Source organism: Macrobrachium nipponense, chromosome 8, assembly GCF_015104395.2.
Source record: "Macrobrachium nipponense isolate FS-2020 chromosome 8, ASM1510439v2, whole genome shotgun sequence".
Classification (NCBI taxonomy): Eukaryota; Metazoa; Arthropoda; class Malacostraca; order Decapoda; family Palaemonidae; genus Macrobrachium; species Macrobrachium nipponense.
Window position 1 is genome coordinate 81989938 of NC_087203.1, and position 17466 is coordinate 82007403.

The 17466-nt window shown below is 36.0% G+C and overlaps 1 protein-coding gene across 2 annotated transcripts in view; it reads left to right on the forward strand.

Annotated features, from left to right (window-relative positions):
- LOC135222886 (lysine-specific demethylase 5C-like) overlaps positions 1-17466 on the forward strand; it is a 59679-nt gene that overhangs the window by 17292 nt on the left and 24921 nt on the right. Inside the window, exons 4-14 of one of the 2 annotated variants that reach the window (XM_064261251.1) lie at positions 2043-2216; positions 10043-10183; positions 10689-10815; positions 11113-11264; positions 12614-12769; positions 13658-13839; positions 14688-14842; positions 14963-15090; positions 15241-15435; positions 15587-15768; positions 17302-17426. In XM_064261251.1, coding sequence (XP_064117321.1) covers positions 2043-2216; positions 10043-10183; positions 10689-10815; positions 11113-11264; positions 12614-12769; positions 13658-13839; positions 14688-14842; positions 14963-15090; positions 15241-15435; positions 15587-15768; positions 17302-17426 — 1717 coding nt within the window. The remainder of the gene's footprint in view (positions 1-2042; positions 2217-10042; positions 10184-10688; positions 10816-11112; positions 11265-12613; positions 12770-13657; positions 13840-14687; positions 14843-14962; positions 15091-15240; positions 15436-15586; positions 15769-17301; positions 17427-17466) is intronic. The other variant, XM_064261252.1, reaches the window with a different exon arrangement.

Here is a 17466-nt window from a genome sequence, read left to right on the forward strand (position 1 = left end):
GATCGGATCTGCTTGATGTCCTGTTTTTTGCAGACAAGGGAGTAAGGGGACGCTTCAAGAGAAATAGCCTCCCTTTATGCAATGGGAGTCACCATGGTTCAGAAGTCCACTCTTTTATTTTCACCTTTAGTAAAGGACTCCCTCTTTCCTCTGTCCTTGATTAGTGATATGCTAGTGTCGGGTCTTGAGAGGAAGTCGACACAAGATTAGTTAGCCCATTCCATGAGATGGCTGAAAGAAGCTACTCCATTGAGTGTGAAGGTAGCTTCCCTTTTGCAGTCCTTTCCTTTTGATGGCAGTAGAACTTTTGAACCATTGGAGGATGCCTCATTCAGAAACCTGACAGAGAAGACCCTTTTTAATAGCCTTGGTGACAGCAAAAAGAGTAAGTGAATTCAGGCTATGATAAGGAGATTGGTTCTCTGGAGGAGACGCAATCTGTTCACTATCTGAATTTTCTTGCCAAAAACGAGAATCCTAGTAGACCCTGGCCTCGTTCTTTTGTAATTAAGTCTGAGAATTTTTAGGGCCTGAAGAAAAGGAGAGGGGCCTCTTCCCAGTAAGAGCCCTGAAGTTCTACTTGAAAAGGACAGAGAAGACTTGAGCTCCCTTCCAGTTATTTATGGGCATCCATTAAGGATCACTTACACCCTCTTTCTAAGAATGTCCTGTTATTCTTCTTAAGGGAAGTGATTAGAGAATCACACACTCAAATAGGTTACGAATTTTAACCTATTCTCAAGGTGAAAGCACTTCTGTGGTATTTAAGAGGAACTTCCCCTGACGGAGATCCTTCAAATGACTTTCTGGAGATGCAAGTCAGTTTGCATCACACTATCTAAAAGAGATAGAATCTCCATATAGTGAATGCAGTACATTAGGCCCCCTTATCAGTGGGGGGGTCTGGGTGTATGTTGTAGCAGGATACCCTCCAGTTGTTTTGGTGAAGGTTTGGAATTTAGTTTTATGGTATAGGTAACGTTGTTGTTCTGGTCTTGTTGGTTTGTTGGTACTATGCCCTGGCCATGGGCATTATGTGCCTAATTATTGTAGGTAATTAGACCATAGGCTTTGCTTCAAAGCTCCCACTAAGGTAGTAGGCTACCCAGGTCAAACTACCCAGCCTCTACCACGTAAGATGAGTGCCAACCAGAGGCAATATTTTCTTGCAGCAGCTCTCTTACAAGTAAGGAAACAACAAGTATTTCAGAAATGTGAGCCCTTTTCTATTCACAAATTCATTATCACATAATAGTTTGGGGTAGAGTAGTCCATATATCCCACCTTCTGTCAATGTGTAACCAACTACTTAAACCAGCCCGAGAAGAGTCTACATGAGACTCAGAGGCCTGGAAAAACTAAGCCCTATTAATAATATTTAATTACTTGGTAAGTTGCTTATGTAAAAATGTAATTTTGATAGAATAAGATTTTACATATACTTGCCAAGTAATTACAGAATGGGAGCTCACCCTCCTCCCCGCACATAGATGATTGTTAGTCATAAATAAATTGAAGTACCTTACCTGGCTCAGTTGTTCTCTTCTTCCTGAAAGGGGGTGGGACTAGTTACCTATAGCCAAAGCAAAGAATTGCTACCGCGAATTCTGAATTTTAGCTCCCGGTGCTAGAAACTGTTAGCTATGTAATTGCTTGGTATGCTAAGTATATATGTAAAATTTTATTTTTATCATTAAAATGTCATGTTAACAGGAAGCTGTTAGGGTACAGCTTAAAACTAATTCAAACACATTGGTAAATTTGGTTACTTAAGTTGTTCTTCCTTACAAGTATGTGGGATAACCAGGCTTAGTCAAAATGGTTGACTTTCTTAACTTTTTAACGCCAGTGTCTGTTTGTTAACTTGGAATGCATTCCCACCTTGTAAATTTTAGAACTTTTAGATGTGTTTTAGAAAAAAAAAAGTATTGTGATGATAAGGGTGGGTTTATGAAAGATTTTTGTATGCCAAAAATTTAGGATGATTATATTGTTTTGCCTTACTATTGACAAACTTCAAGATTTCACTACTTCTTATTTAGAAATGTGAAGTGAAGACAGAAGTCAGTGACAAGGACTACAAACCTCATAAGATTCCAAGCCGTATGGCTGGCAAGATTCCTGAGAGTGAGAAGAATGGAAGGCGATCCCGCCGTCACCCAGATGCTGGGGATATCAAAGCCGACACCCAGGTTGGTTTTGGGTCTGATGATGAGGTAAGTGTCCGGCAATTTTGTGCATGGAGATGATATGACGGTTTTTTACTTTTTGTAGCTTTTCTGTTTGGAATGTATTGGGATAATAGTTGCAAGGTGGACTTCTCAGAACTGGACCTGATAAGTTAATTTGCCTAGCTTTTCTTTTTCTTATGTAATTTTTTCTGTATGGAATTTAGATGGAATGAATAGCGCTACTGCTATTTTAGTTTATGCTCTGTTCAGTATACTTTAGCAATACCTTAAAAAAAATTCCATAATTGCAATTGAGAACTCTTAATGCTTGTTTTATGATTGCTTTATTTAATTTACTCATGGCCAGTTTCTTTGACTTGCTTGCCGCTTGTATTTATATGAAAGTAGAGTATACAGGTGGTTGTTGCTGACCTGTTTCAGATTTAATTCCAGCTGAATGACTCCACTCTTCCTTGATGCAAGGGATTCAGGAATCATCCTGGTTTTAGAATTAGAAGTATGCCTTCTTTGGTCATTTTTTATTTCAAAGATTTTGGCTTTAGTAGTTCTTATAGTAGGTTGGTAATTTTAGTTGTGGTTTGGGGTACTTAATGAAAGTAGGTAATGTTCTTCCTCATATCCCAGATTCCTCCTCATGTTGATTACAATATTGTTTCATAGCCTTTGGTCCCAAACTGTGTTTCTGACTAAGTTCTAGGGCATTTTGCTTTGATTTGTTTGGTAAGTTCTAGAACTGTTGCCATTTTGCATAGGATTAGTCTTCTTGAGATTTTGTGAGGTTTCTTATATGTAGCTGGGTTCAAGGCTTAATCTAAAGGGTAATTTTTAACATCCTTGAGAATGAACGGGGACGTACTGTACTAGTAGCAGGTCACTTAAATTGAAAGGGTTGGAGCTTAGGGTCCTTAAACTTACTCTACTTGATTTTTTTTTTTTTTTTTTTTTTTTTTTTTTTTAGGTGCTTGAAGCCCAGAGGTAGAATTGATTATATAAAGTCTGTATATATATACATATATGCAAGATTCCTTTGTTTCTTGGCCATGGTTTCAAATGTATGTGCATGATTTGACCATACTTTCTAGCTATCCTTTTAAAGCATTATTAATCCAGAATATTAAGAGGCTGCTTTTGCGCGCACGAAGAATAAAGATGAACAGAGTGAGAATTACATTTTTGTCATTTCCTAGCACTGATGAAGTGAATTGATATTTGTACTTTATGCTTACTTAGTCATTTTAGCTTAATACCCTGCCATCTTTACTACTTGTAGGTTATGTAGTATGTCCTAAATGATGATTAAGGGGCTGTCAGTTAAATTTAGGGTGGAGGAGGCCAAACGTTTTTGAAGTTACTTTAGAGAATAAATTTAAATTTTTTTTATATTGTTGGTATTTATTTCAATTGAAAAATCTAACCCCAATTAACGCACGCAGATAATTGGCCAAGATAGTTTTAATTTTAGCTGTAATTTAATGTTTCCTAATTAGTTCAAACAATTGTCTTTTAACATGAGCCAATATCCTTTGCAATTCCAATGGCAAGTCATTTAGAGTTTACAGAAATTCAGTTCCTGGCAGGAGGAATTACCAATGTATTTCACACCTACATCAGAAGGGGACTTTGGGATGATCCTCATTTCTCTTGGGTTGTCTGATTTAATGTATGAAATCTAGCAATAAGAGTTTATATAATCATGCTAGTTTCAAGCCCACATAAGGGGTTTGGGAGTAGGGGTCAAATCCCTTTGCATGTAAAATTTGTTTCAGTTGAGCTTAGAACACCCAGCCATGGATTCCTGTTTGAGCTTCAGGAGCAAAATAAGTCGAAGCTTCTTATTTAGTATATTGTGACCATCTTCTGTTTTGCCATGTGATGTTGCTTTAAATAGGTATACTTCTCTTCTTGGTTAAGCCCCTCCCTGCCCACGTGATTGCAGTACAATATTGGTGACACGTTGGTCTACACAATTACCTTACCGAAGTGCCGTGTCTTGGACGTTGGCGGTCATTTGCCTCGACCTCTCGATCTCTAGCTACTTGTATTAGTTGATATACAGTTTAATCCGCATCCAAGTTTCCTACCAAGCTGTCCAAGTATTTTACTCTTTGTCTACTTTCGCTCTCCTCTCCTCTGTCCTTCCAGTAAGGCACAAATGCTCTATCTTCTCACTTCTTATTAAATGTCCAACAAAATTCATTTGTCTCTTCCTTATTTCTCTTACTAGGGCTCTCTCTGTTCCAGTTCTTGCTAACACCACCTCATTTGTCACTCTATCTGTCCATGATATTGTCTGCATTCTTCTATTAAACCACATTTCTGCTGCATTTAACTTGGGTTTCAATTCCCTGGTGATTGTCCAGCTCTCTGATCCATACATGAGGGTGGACCACACACAAATTTTCAGAGTTTTTGATGTTGTTTGAGTTCCAATTCTGTTATTTGTTAAAAGGTTTTTCATATTGTTAAAAGAGTTTTTAGCTATCAGAATCCTCCTCTCAATATCTTGTTTTGCTCTCGTATCTTGTGTTAGTAGACTGCCCAGGTAAACAAAACTGTTAGCTTGTTTTATTCTTATGTTGTTTATCAATATATTACAATTTGGTGGATCTTGATTCTTTGATGCAACTACAACTTCTGTTTATCTTCCATTAATTTTCAGTCTCATTTTTTCACTCTCCCTGTTAACTATGTCTACTAATGATTGCAGTTTTTCAGTTGTGTCCACAGTGATTACTGTATTATCTGCGTATCTGATGTTGTTAATATTTTCTCCTCCGATCTTAATCCCTCCCATATCCTCTATACTTCTCAAGATGATTTCTCCATATGCTGCAAACAGATTCGGTGGTAATACACATCCCGGGTGAATTCCTCTCTTTATTTCCACCCATTCTGATAAGTATTTGTCTATGCTGACTGCTGCCATTTGACTCCAGTATGAGTTGGTAATGAGTTGGATGTCCTTGCTATATAAGTTGATATATTTTATTATTTTTTTTTAGTATTTCTACCAACTCAGTATCAAATGCATTTTCATAGTCTATAAAATACATATATACATCTTTCTGAACCTCATGCTTTTCTGTTAACATTCACATGATGAAAATTGCGTTTCTTGTTCCGTTCCCCTTTAAAAATCTGTAATGTTCCTCTGCAATTTCTCGCTTTAGTTTTCTTTTTATTCTTTTTAAAATAACTTAGAATTATCTTTATCTGGCTCAGTAAACTGATGGTCCGATATAGATTACATTCGACTGCACCAGGTTTCTTAGGTATGGCTATGAAGATGGATTTGTACATCTCTTTTGGTGTGTAACCTGTATCACTTATTTCCTGGCTAACTCTGCAGTGTCTTAATCCAAAATCTCCACTTGCTAATATTTCAATTCTAACTTCGTTACCTGGGCTTTTTCCTTTCTTAAAACTTTTAATTACACTGATTATTTCATTGTCTAGTATATCAGGTCCATGCATAGATGTGTAGTCTCGGTTTTTCACCCCTTTTATTTTCAAGAAGGTCTTTTACATATCCTTCCCAATATTTCAAAACCTCTTCAATTTCCATCACAATTATTCCTTCGTGGCTTTTAACCACATTACCTCTCGCTACTCTTTTCCTTCCCACTACCTCCTTTATCTTTCTATGCATGCTCTCAATCTTGTGATGTCTTTCCAGTTCTTCCACTTCCCTGCACTGCTCATTAATCGAATCTTCCTTTGCCACATCAGACGCTTCTAATTTCCAAGTTTAGTTCTTCATATCTCTGAGGGTTGTTTTCTTTATTTGTCCTTCTCTCCTCCATCCTAACTAATATTGAGTCAGTGATCCATCTGTCTATCCTCTTCTTTCCTGTTTGGGTACCATTTCTTTAGCTGGTTCAGTAAATGCTATTCTTAACTTTCTCCAATCTCTATCCAGTTCCTCTTCCCCTTCTAAAGGTTCTTCACTATTTAAAACTTTGTATGTTACACACTTTTCTTCACTATTTAAAACTTCTTATATGTTACACACTTCCACTCGGTATTGTTCTTTAAGTTGTTCATCTGTTATGAGAAGTTTCAGTTGTTGTCTCTTCTTTTTTCTTCTTATTTACTTTCTTCAATTTCAGGGCTATATCTGCCACTACTGGAACATGATCGCTGTAACAATCTGTATCTGGGAATGTTCTGGTGTCCATTACAGCATTTCTAAAATGTTTATTTATAGCTATGTAGTCAATTTGATTTTTACATCCTCCTATTGGGCTTTTCCCTATCCAGAGTAGTCTAGAGTGTTTTTTGAACCATGTGTTTGTTAACATCAACTCATTTGCATCACACCATGAAATTAATCTCTCCTCTAAAGTTACGATCACCCAGTCCAAATGGTCCAATTAGATCTTCAAATCGGTCACTCCCCACTTTCACGTTAAAATCTCCCATCACCACTGTGATTTCCTGTGATTTACATTGCTCCAATACCTCTGGTATTTGATCATAAAATTCATCAGCCTCCTCCTCTGCACTCTCTAGTGTTGGTGCATTCGCTTTGATGAAGTTAATGTTGAATGGATGACCCCTTATTTTCATCATGATTACTCTGTCAGACACTGCCCAGTATCCCAAGACACACCCTGATACTGTCTACTCTACATAATACCCACTCCCCTCCAAGTCTATCTCTTCCAGAGAAGTAAAGGGTGTGGTCTTCACTCTCTGTCCTTCCTGCTCCTCTGAAACTCTTTCATATTTCATTCAATCCCAGGATACTCAGATTCATTCGCAGCATTTTCTTCTCGACCTCCTCATTATCCTCACATTCCATGTGCCTATTCTTATCCTTCTTCTGTTGTTAAAATTATTCCTCTCCCTATTGTCCAAACTAGCTCCACTTCCACCCTATTCACCAACACTGTCCTCTTCTCCACTAACGTCATCAACATCCTCACTGCTGTCATTATTGTTACCTTCACCGTTGCCATCCCCAAGAGCGCCATGATCATCCCTAACCACAAAGCCACTTGAAGTCATGAGAATTATTAAATCCTTCAAGGACTTCACAGGTTTCACCAACTTTCACTGCCCCTGACTTATCCCCAATATCTCCTTGTACATTAAATCCTCTAAAACTAAAATTATTTGGGTTGCTAAAACCACTGAAATCATTCATATAATCAAAACCACTAAAGTCCTTTATATCACTGAAGCCACTAAAGCCCATATTATTGCTAAAACAACCAAGGTCCATGGTATTCCTAAATCCACCAAGGTTATGCAAGTTGTTTACTGTTCTGTTCCTTTTATTACTTCTGAATGCCCCTCTCTCTGTAGTAGCATGATAACGGTCTGGATCAGACTGCAAATCTTGGCGTTCCCTACCGAGCGAAGTTGTACTGACCTGACAATTGCCAGTGCCCCCATTAACGCTGTTGGCCTGATCAATTGTCTGGTTTTGGTTCATGATTGTCTTGGAGTATGTAGTACATGGTTGGATCTCCAGTCCCATTCCATGGTGGCAACCAATTCACTCCTATGTGTCAGGTTCACTTCACTGGGCCATGCCAGTTTGCTGTCACACCTTCTCTGCCAGTGTCCTTTTTGGATCATGTGCCAGATCAACTGTTCCAGACTGTGGACTGAGAGGTGATGTCCTCTATTCACAGTATTGTATACACTGCTACCCTCAAATGGTTTTGTCCATCAGCTGAAATGGTTTACTAGGGTGTGACCGATGTAGTTCACTTACATCTACTTGGAGTCACATCCTAATTTTGTGCCAGTTGGTCATATTTGTCTTGGTGCTGGATGTGTCTTTTCTCAATAAAGTAATGTCTTACTGTTGAAGAGATTTTATGTAGTAGTATTGTGAAGTTCCCTTTTGATTTTAATACTCATATTAAAAGAATCAGGTGTGATAGACCTCTAACATATAAGTGAAATTTATATTGAAAGAATGGCTAAAATTTTTATAAACACTATCTTGCTGCTTCTGGTATTGGCAAGGACAGATCCAAGGTGAAGCATAAGCTTCATCCATGCGACTGCTTCCAATTCTTTTCATTTAACTGATCTTTAACTAAAACTTTACAAGCTTTGATGGTTGGTTTGTTAACCTTTATAGGCCGGGCAAAAATATATATTAAGCACACCCCTAGACCAGGCAAACTTTAAGATTTGTAAATTTAAGAAAAAGAAGAAATATAATGGAAAAAGGAAGATATGCAAATGGACATGGTGTAAGAAAATTTCTTAAACATTTTCTGTACCTTCCACAAGAAGTTGAAAGTAAACATTTCCAACCCTGTGTGGGCCCTCTTTTTGAAGGACGCTCGTAAAAATATGCTAACTTTGCCAAGTTTATGCTTGTTTTTTCTCATTGTTTTTATTATGTAAAATTATAATTAAAGCTTACACAATATCATAACAGATAAGAACTAAAATCAGTAAAATTCTGAGTATATTTATTATCATTTTAGAATATTTATGAGATACTGAGATGGGGAGATGCAGAACCTTTTTGTTAGGTATACACGTCTTTTCTAATTTACTTTGCAAAATTACATGATAGCTGACATATTATCATAAAAGATAAGAACTTCAACCAACAGCAATTGCTGGGTAAATTTATGAGCAAATGAATAAAAGGGTGTCCTAGGGTAGGGAGTTGCCGTACATTTTCCCATGAAATCTCAAGTCACACTGATTCACCTCTATCCTGTACTGAGCTAATAGAGTTGTCACAAGTCATTTATGGCCCACTGAAGTGATATGAAAAATTTTCCCACAATTTGTTCAAACCATATGGGATGAAATATTGATTCTCACCTGAGGCAGTCTGCTCCCAACTCTAGAGATATTATGCCTCACATGATTGTCTGTCCAGTAAGGGTTAAAGGCCTTGATAAGCTGTTATTGCCCTTGTTTTCCAAGTATTGTGTTCTTCTTTATATACCTTGAATCAGAGCGTTGGTCTTCAGCAGGTTTTACCACATTGCAGGAACCTTCCACTTTAATGCAAATCACACTAGCAACTAGTATATCATTGTGAAGTAGTATGAAATGGCAAGAAAGAGTACTGAGGCAGTAGTTGATATGTAAAGGACCTTCCTTTCAACACCCCTCCCCAAGACTCCTTTGCAAGAATTTCATTGCCCAGTTTGCAAGTACTCGTAGTTTCTCGATCTTTTTTCCCATTCTGTTCAAAGAATTCATTGTTGAATTCTCAACTATGTTATGATTCTGGAATTAACTAATTGTTAACCACTAGGGCTGTCAATTCAGTCCCAATTTCTTTTTATCCTCTAGTTTACCTGTGATCTAACAATGATAAAAGTCAATCATAAGGGATACAAAAAAAAAATTAGATTGTCTTTTGGGACAAGACCAGCTTGGATAATAAGAGTAACTGAAGAAATAGGCCATTATTCCAAGGGCATTACTGAAAGTCCGTTCCCTCCCAAGTTGAAATTAGGCATTGAGCCAGTGGTTTGTATATTATATACATTTATATAATGTACTTACCTTAAATTGAGGTACCACAATATTGTATTTCAGTGGTTAAGACTATTTTATTCATAAAAGGAAAAAGACTTGATTTGGGTGAGGCAAGTAAAAGTCCTATCCGAGGATGGTTTCTTTGTCCATCTTCCTTTTGTGTGATAAATGACCTCTGCCATTAATTAACGATGATAATGACTAATGTTAAAGACAGTAATTTGTATCTACGAAGCATAATACTAGGTTGCAACTTTTTCTTTGTAGCACAAAAAGGTAAGGAAGAACCCTAACCTAATAGCATTGCAGTGGCTTAGCAAATCTTTGCTTTAGGAAAAAAGTACCATATAGAATGAATGATCCTTGTGTTTTTATAGGAGGAAGGAAAAGGCAGCAAGGAACTGAAGAGGTTGCAATTTTATGGTGCTGGACCAAAGATGGCTGGGTTTGAGAAGGCCTCCCCAGAGGATAAGGGAAAGACTCGTGGGAAAAAGGTTGACTATTCAGATTTAGACCCGGTAAGCTGTAGCTCTTTTGCCTTTTAAAATTTTTTTTTTTATATATATCTTAAAAAAAATTTACAAGCGGGGTTGAAAATTAGTAAGATTTAGAGGGATAACTAGTTGGGATCATTCATTCAGCTCCAGCAGAAGAGAAATCACTGCCAAATTGAAACACTTGCATCCTTATTGGTATTGTTTCTTATGCTTAAACTTAACCTCTTCAGTATAACAACAGAATTACTCTGTGCTCTTCAGGTTATCTGATAATGACAGTAGACTGAACTCTTAGAAACAGTATTTAGGATTAAAACCATTAGAGGGCCTGTAACAGATTAAACTTTTCTTAATGCAATTTGTCTTGCTCAGCTTCCTGTTTTTCAGTATTTCTAACTTAGCTTGCATGGTAAATGTTTTGCTGATGAAGTTATCAACATTATTGCATAATTGAATATTTTGTACAAGAACATATTCAGTAGGTGTTAAGGAAAGAATTTATATTAGTTTTACTTCTCTTTAACAGTTGGCAAAGTACATTTGTCTAAATTGTGGACGAGGTGATGCCGAGGACCAGATGCTCTTATGTGATGGCTGTGATGATTCTTATCACATTTTTTGCCTAGTTCCTCCTCTACTGGACATCCCCAAAGGTGACTACTTTGTCTATCCATTAGTACTTGGTTTTTTTCAGGTCCTGATGTAGAAACGGAGGTCTTTAGGTAATTTTCTTGTTTTAACTCTGTATCCACTTGACTTGAAAAGTCTACCAGAAGCTTAGGTGTAAATTGTCAACTTTAATATGTATGAATATTAACATAGTTATTGTAGGATATGATATAATTCTTCAGTGATGTATGTAGCCTGTCATTTAAATAAAATTTGTTTTCCTTTTTTTTTATAACACTTCAAAAGAATTCTTGTTTCACCTATTGTTCCATTCATTTCAGGTGATTGGCGGTGCCCAAAATGTGTGGCAGTGGAAGTAAGCAAACCTGTTGAGGCATTTGGCTTTGAACAAGCTCAAAAGGAATATACACTTCAGTCATTTGGGGAAATGGCAGACAAGTTCAAGCAAGATTATTTCAGTATGCCTGTACATGTAAGTGTACCATATTTGTGATAATTTTTAGCAAGGCTGTAAAATCGGGAAAACTATAGTCAAACCAAAATGTTGTGGTGGGTGACAGGTTTTTCCCGGACTATATCCTTCTCAGTTAAGAACATTTTGGTCATTTTACCCATAAGGAAACTGACCTACTTAAACCTAAAACCTCAACAGTAAACGCAGATGGAGCGTTGTTAGCTCTGTATTTATCCCGGATTTGTTTTCATTTCTTCTAAACCTGACCTCGAGTAACCTTTTGTGTGTGCTAAAGTGGAATATGGACAATAATCAGATGGCTTGAAATTGTGACATTATTACAAGATCTCTGATTATTATTTCCAAAAAAACACAAAGAAAGGAAAATCATCAAGAACAACCAAAATTTACTCTCTTTAGAAAACCAAGTACAGTAAATGACAGAGCTGAGATTTAAAAGGATAAATGGATCTGGCAGAGCTGCATTCTTTTCCAGGCCCCACCCTAGCAATCTTAGAATCTTGAAAAAAGTTTTTCCATACTTCAACATCTAAAACGATAGTCTATCAAAGAAACACAAAGGTAAGGTATGGTTGACTCTTTGCAGCATACAGATGTAGAGATTTGAAAAGAGATAACCTTTTAATTGCACTACCTATCCCAAAATAAGACTGCCTCCAAACTCCCTATAAGCCAAGTTGATCTTACTGAAAGATTTATCAAGTAATGGGGGTCACGTCTTGAAAGGATTGAAATTCCAGCTTGCATGATTAGGATTTAACTCAACATTATACAGCCATAGAATTTGTTTGGTCATTCATCTTCGTGTATATAGAACAGCATTTTGTATATGTACCTGTCACTCACTTGACTTGCCCTGTAAAGAAAGTACTTACAAACATGTTCTTCCCACTTCAGAATGGAAAAAGTGGAAGAAACTGGGATGAGCCCTTGACCGATGTGACGAGAGTTTACAATTTGGCATGTGAACTACCAGTATTCCAGATATATGTAAACTATTTATGATAATTTATAATAAGGAAAAAGGAAAAAAAAAGCAAGAACCAAAAGTGGGTGGAGGGACTGGTCTCGCACCATCCAGTACGGAAGTTATTCTGGCTTTACTAATATACCGATGAGATTTTCCCTTTGTCTACAAGGGAAAAAGACCTAAACTTTTAGATTCAAATACGAAGCATTCTGATGACACCTCGTCATCTGCCACAACATTTTGGTTCGACTATTAAGTCAAATATAAATTACTGCTATACCATGTCATTTCGTATTTCAATGATGTTGAGGTTTTGTGCAGAAACAATAGATGCAGTTGTTATTGATATGTTACAACAAATTTTTTTTCTCCCTAGTTGATACCAACAGAAATGGCAGAGAGAGAATTTTGGCGAATAGTCTCATCTATTGATGAGGATGTTACGGTAGAATATGGTGCAGATTTACATACGATGGATCATGGATCTGGGTTTCCCACCAAGAACTCCAAGAATCTTTTGCCAGCAGATCAGGTAAATGTGTTTCATTAATCTAGGTTCTCTGCAACATCACTAATTCTAGGTCCATTTATGTGCCCTGTGTTCTCCTTTGGTTCCTTTGCTTTTAATAGTGTAACTGCTTGAGCTTTGTCTTTATTTTTTTCATATTTGCTAACAAGAATAAATCTTTAGTTTTTTTTTCATATATGCTAACAAGAATAAATCTTTAGGATAGCTGGAAGTGAGGCTTAGTGATCTAATTAAAGTACTTCATATAATAAGAGTAACCAATATTCATGGTTATTGAAAAAGAAACCCACAAATTCAATTTGTAACTTGTTTACTTGTAAGTATTTACATTTAGTTTTACTCCACACTCTAGAGTGTGGAGTAAAACTAAATGTAAATACTTACAAGTAAACAAGTTACAAATTGAATTTGTGGGTTTCTTTTTCAATCTTCAGAAGAAAACTGAAAAAAGTTTTTGTTTGGTTCATTCATGGTTATCTCACTACACTGTAATTTTAAGTATTTTGAAAGATCTTTGATTTTGTACACATCAAAGGAACTTAACATTTATAAAATTGTTTGAATGTTTATTTTGTTTGTAATATCTATTTAATATTCATTAGTGTAAAACTTAAAATTTTTCTTTTGCAGTGATGAAAACCAAAGCATTTTAAGTATATAAGTACTCAATTCCTATTGTATTTTGCCAGAAAGGTAAAAGAATTGTGTGAGCTATATTAGAAATTTGTTTTTATATATAAGTTTGTTTGTTGGAAATACTTGGTTTTACTCTTGTTGTTCTAGCATTGATATTTGTTTAACCAAGCAACAACAATAAAAAAAAATATTTTTCATAGTTTCAAAATCTGCTTTTGTAATGACTAATTCCTGTACTGTTGGTTGGATTTTCAGGAATATGCTATTAGTAACTGGAATTTGAACAATTTACCAGTTCTGGAAGGATCAGTCTTAGGTCACATAAACTGTGATATATCAGGAATGAAGGTACCATGGATGTATGTTGGCATGTGCTTCTCCACATTTTGCTGGCATAATGAAGACCACTGGAGTTACTCCATTAACTATCTTCATTGGTTAGTGTTGGTATTTTTTGTATAGTATTATTTATACATTGTAATGTGAATTTACAGTTACGGTAGTGGTTGGTAACTATTCAGTAGTAATTATTGCACTGTTTGGAATCTTTGGTAATGGACTGTTGTAATATATTCCTGTATAGTACATATAAAGGGTCGTGTTTGCCTGGGATTCATTGTATGTTTTGTTTTTCTGAGTATACGTGATGAAAAGTCTTATAAATTATTAACATTGAAAGTTCTTTGATAATTATTGCTATCTTTGTACATATGGCGAAGGTTTGGCGAGGGATAAGTTTGGGTTAGAAAGTTGAAGGACCTCAGGTTGAAATAAAAGGATAGTAATTAAAGTTACTCATTATGTAATTCATTTAGAAAGGTCAAGAGGAAGAACCCAAAATATGATTTTAATAGGATGGATGGTGTTAGTGTTACAATGTTATTCCTGAGGGGATGGATAAAAATGTCTCATGAATAAAGTTTTTTGCTCAAGAGGAAGTGATTTACAAGTATAAATGAGCACATTTGTGCTCTATTATGGTCTTTCTGCAGTTTACTTCAGCGTTAGATAAATGAATCATGAAGATTTCTCTTGTGACTAAAATTAGGTGAACTAAATTTTGTGTTGGAATTTTAAATGGCATGGGTAAACATTTGCTGAATTGGTTTTGATAAACTCTTTGGTGCTTTGTAAACCTTAAATTATATCCATTTGTTTTTCCCTTACTTAATTAAGATGGAAGTTACAATTAGTAGACAGTAAGCTTTAAATTTTGGGCTCTGAAATACTTATGAGGTGTGCTTCCTTGGAAGTAATGCTATATATCCTTTGCTTTGAATAATAGGGGAGAACCCAAGACATGGTATGGTGTCCCAGGAGGCGAGGCAGAAAAGTTTGAAGCTGCCATGAAAGGTGCAGCACCAGAATTATTCCAGGCACAGCCTGACCTGCTCCATCAGCTAGTCACAATCATGAATCCTAATATTTTAATGAAATCAGGTAAGTTATTTAGCTATAATTTGGTGTTTTAATTTTTTGTATGTTGTATAGTGTCAATAATTGTGGATGTCATTAGCTTTCAAATAACATATGTACAGTATCTAACTCTAAATTTTACAGGTGTTCCCATTGTGAGAACAAACCAGCATGCCGGCGAGTTTGTGATCACCTTTCCTCGTTCCTACCATGCTGGATTTAATCAGGGATATAACTTTGCTGAAGCTGTTAACTTTGCTCCCCCTGACTGGGTAAATATTTAATTTTCAGGTTTACTATTAACCCTTTCATTGTGTTTAGTAAATGTTGCCTTCATTTTTTATATGATATTTTTTTTTTTAATAAAATGCATGAAAGTGATATCAATTATTTGAAATTTAATGGCGTGTCGTATTTTTCAGCTTGCAATTGGTCGTGAATGTGTATTGCATTATAGTAACTTGAAGCGATATTGTGTCTTCTCTCATGATGAGTTGGTATGTAAAATGGCTTCAACTCCTGATGAGTTGGATCTCACAGTAGCAGCTGCCACCTACCAAGATATGCTAAGAATGGTGGATCTTGAAAAGAAACTAAGGCGATCTCTTTTGCACTGGGTTAGTAACAGGAACTAATTCTGCATGCTCTTTTTTTGTATTCATAAAACAGTTAAGGTTTTATTTATGGTAAAGTCACATAAAATTTCCATAGTTTTCATACTTTACTAGACAGTTTGGTGTTTGCAATTTATGCTGTATTTATTCACAGGGAGTAACCAATGCTGAAAGGGAGGCCTTTGAGTTGCTTCCTGACGATGAAAGGCAGTGTGACTTTTGCAAGACTACGTGCTTCCTCTCTGCTGTGACCTGTACCTGCACTCATGATCGTCTGGTTTGTTTGAGACACTACAAATTACTCTGTGAATGTCCTCCAGAAAATCATACATTAAGGTCTGTAAATTTTGACAGTATGCAGTTTTATTTATTGTTCTTAGTGTTCTTGTCACTTTCCGAAATCATACCTGATATTCTTTACATATTTCTTTATGTGAACAATTGGTTTGCTGTAGGTATACTCTTGTGTAAGGAGAGGGTTGAAGGCAAAGTTGAGGGTGTACAGTCTAGTATACTGCATTTCTTTAGTTTGAAATCTTTGCTTGATCGGAATGGCTGTGGGGATTTTTTATCTAGGCATGAAAAATATTACAAGTGACTACCATTTAACAATGAAAACAGAAATATTATACTATAGTAAAGTAAAAGTATACAGTGCCTTCAGGAAATTAAGCTCACAGAACTTAACTGTTAATATTATGCAGATACATGGCATCCTTGACTTTGGTGGGGGATCCTTTCCAACTTGCACTGTAGGTTGAATTCCGCCGTAAGTTGGTTTTTCGCAGTTTACTATGCTTTAACAGCGCTCACGGTGCCATAACTCGAGCGCTCACGGTGCCATAACTCGAGCTATGGTGCTGTAACTTGATGTTGCATGAAGTTACAGCGCTGTTAACTTTATGTTCAACGGTATTACAGCACTGTCACTTGATGCAACATCAAGTTACGATGCTGTGAACCACTATTAACGACATGGAAAAAGCCCTGTAAGATCAAATCCCTGTAAGTCGAGAATGGACTGTACCAGTTAACTGTTTTCCTCTTATGAATATCAAGTTTCATCGTTTTCTAGTAAAAAATTTTGATACTGTAATGTAAAAGCAGACATTTTATAAATTCACCCGTAAAAAATTAAAAGCAACAACAAAAAAAAAAAAAAAAAAAAAAAAAAAAACTGGGTAAGCTAGTTTTAATTTCATCTAGCCATTAACCAGATTTATAGCAGTAATTTTTCTAAAGAAAAATACTAACTTTTTATGTAGGCAATAGAAGGGAAACAAAAAATATGAAACATGTTTTCCAGGTGATATGTAAAATTTTGTGGGAAGCTCAAATCAATCAAAAGCACTGTGAAAATTATGTAAGAATCTAGGAAATATCAATAAATATTAGATATGCGAGATTTGTTTGTAGTTTTTGAAACTGATTGGTATTATAAAGCACAATACATAATCTCATCTTAATCATACATTCTGGTTAGCCTGTGTACTGGGAACTGAGCAGTCTTTGAATTGTATGAAATTTGTAGATAGTGCAGATATTTACTCTTACAGATATTTACTCTTAACTCATGTATATCATACAGTAAACAATAGAACCTTTTAAATATATTTTAGAGCAATGCTAATAGCTATTACAGGCAGTCCCTGGTTATCGGCTGGGGTTCTGTCCCAACGGCTTGATGATAAGCAAATAATGCAGATAACTGAAAATTGGCGCTTTTCGGGGCTTTTATTGCTACCTTTGCGAGAGATTTTAAACGAATATACTAGGAACTTCTTTCAATATTGTATTAGTATTAACATAGTGCTTAAATGTGTTTTTTAATAATTAAGTATTGTAAGCAGTAATGGTTTCCATCCACAGGTACAGATACACTTTGGATGAACTTCCTCCCCTATTGCAGCGATTAAAGGTACGAGCAGAGTCTTTTGATCACTGGGCTGTGAAAGTGAAAGAAGCACTTGAGGCTAAACCAGATGATAAATTAGGTAAGTACACAAAGGTAAATTTGGTTGAAATATGTATGAT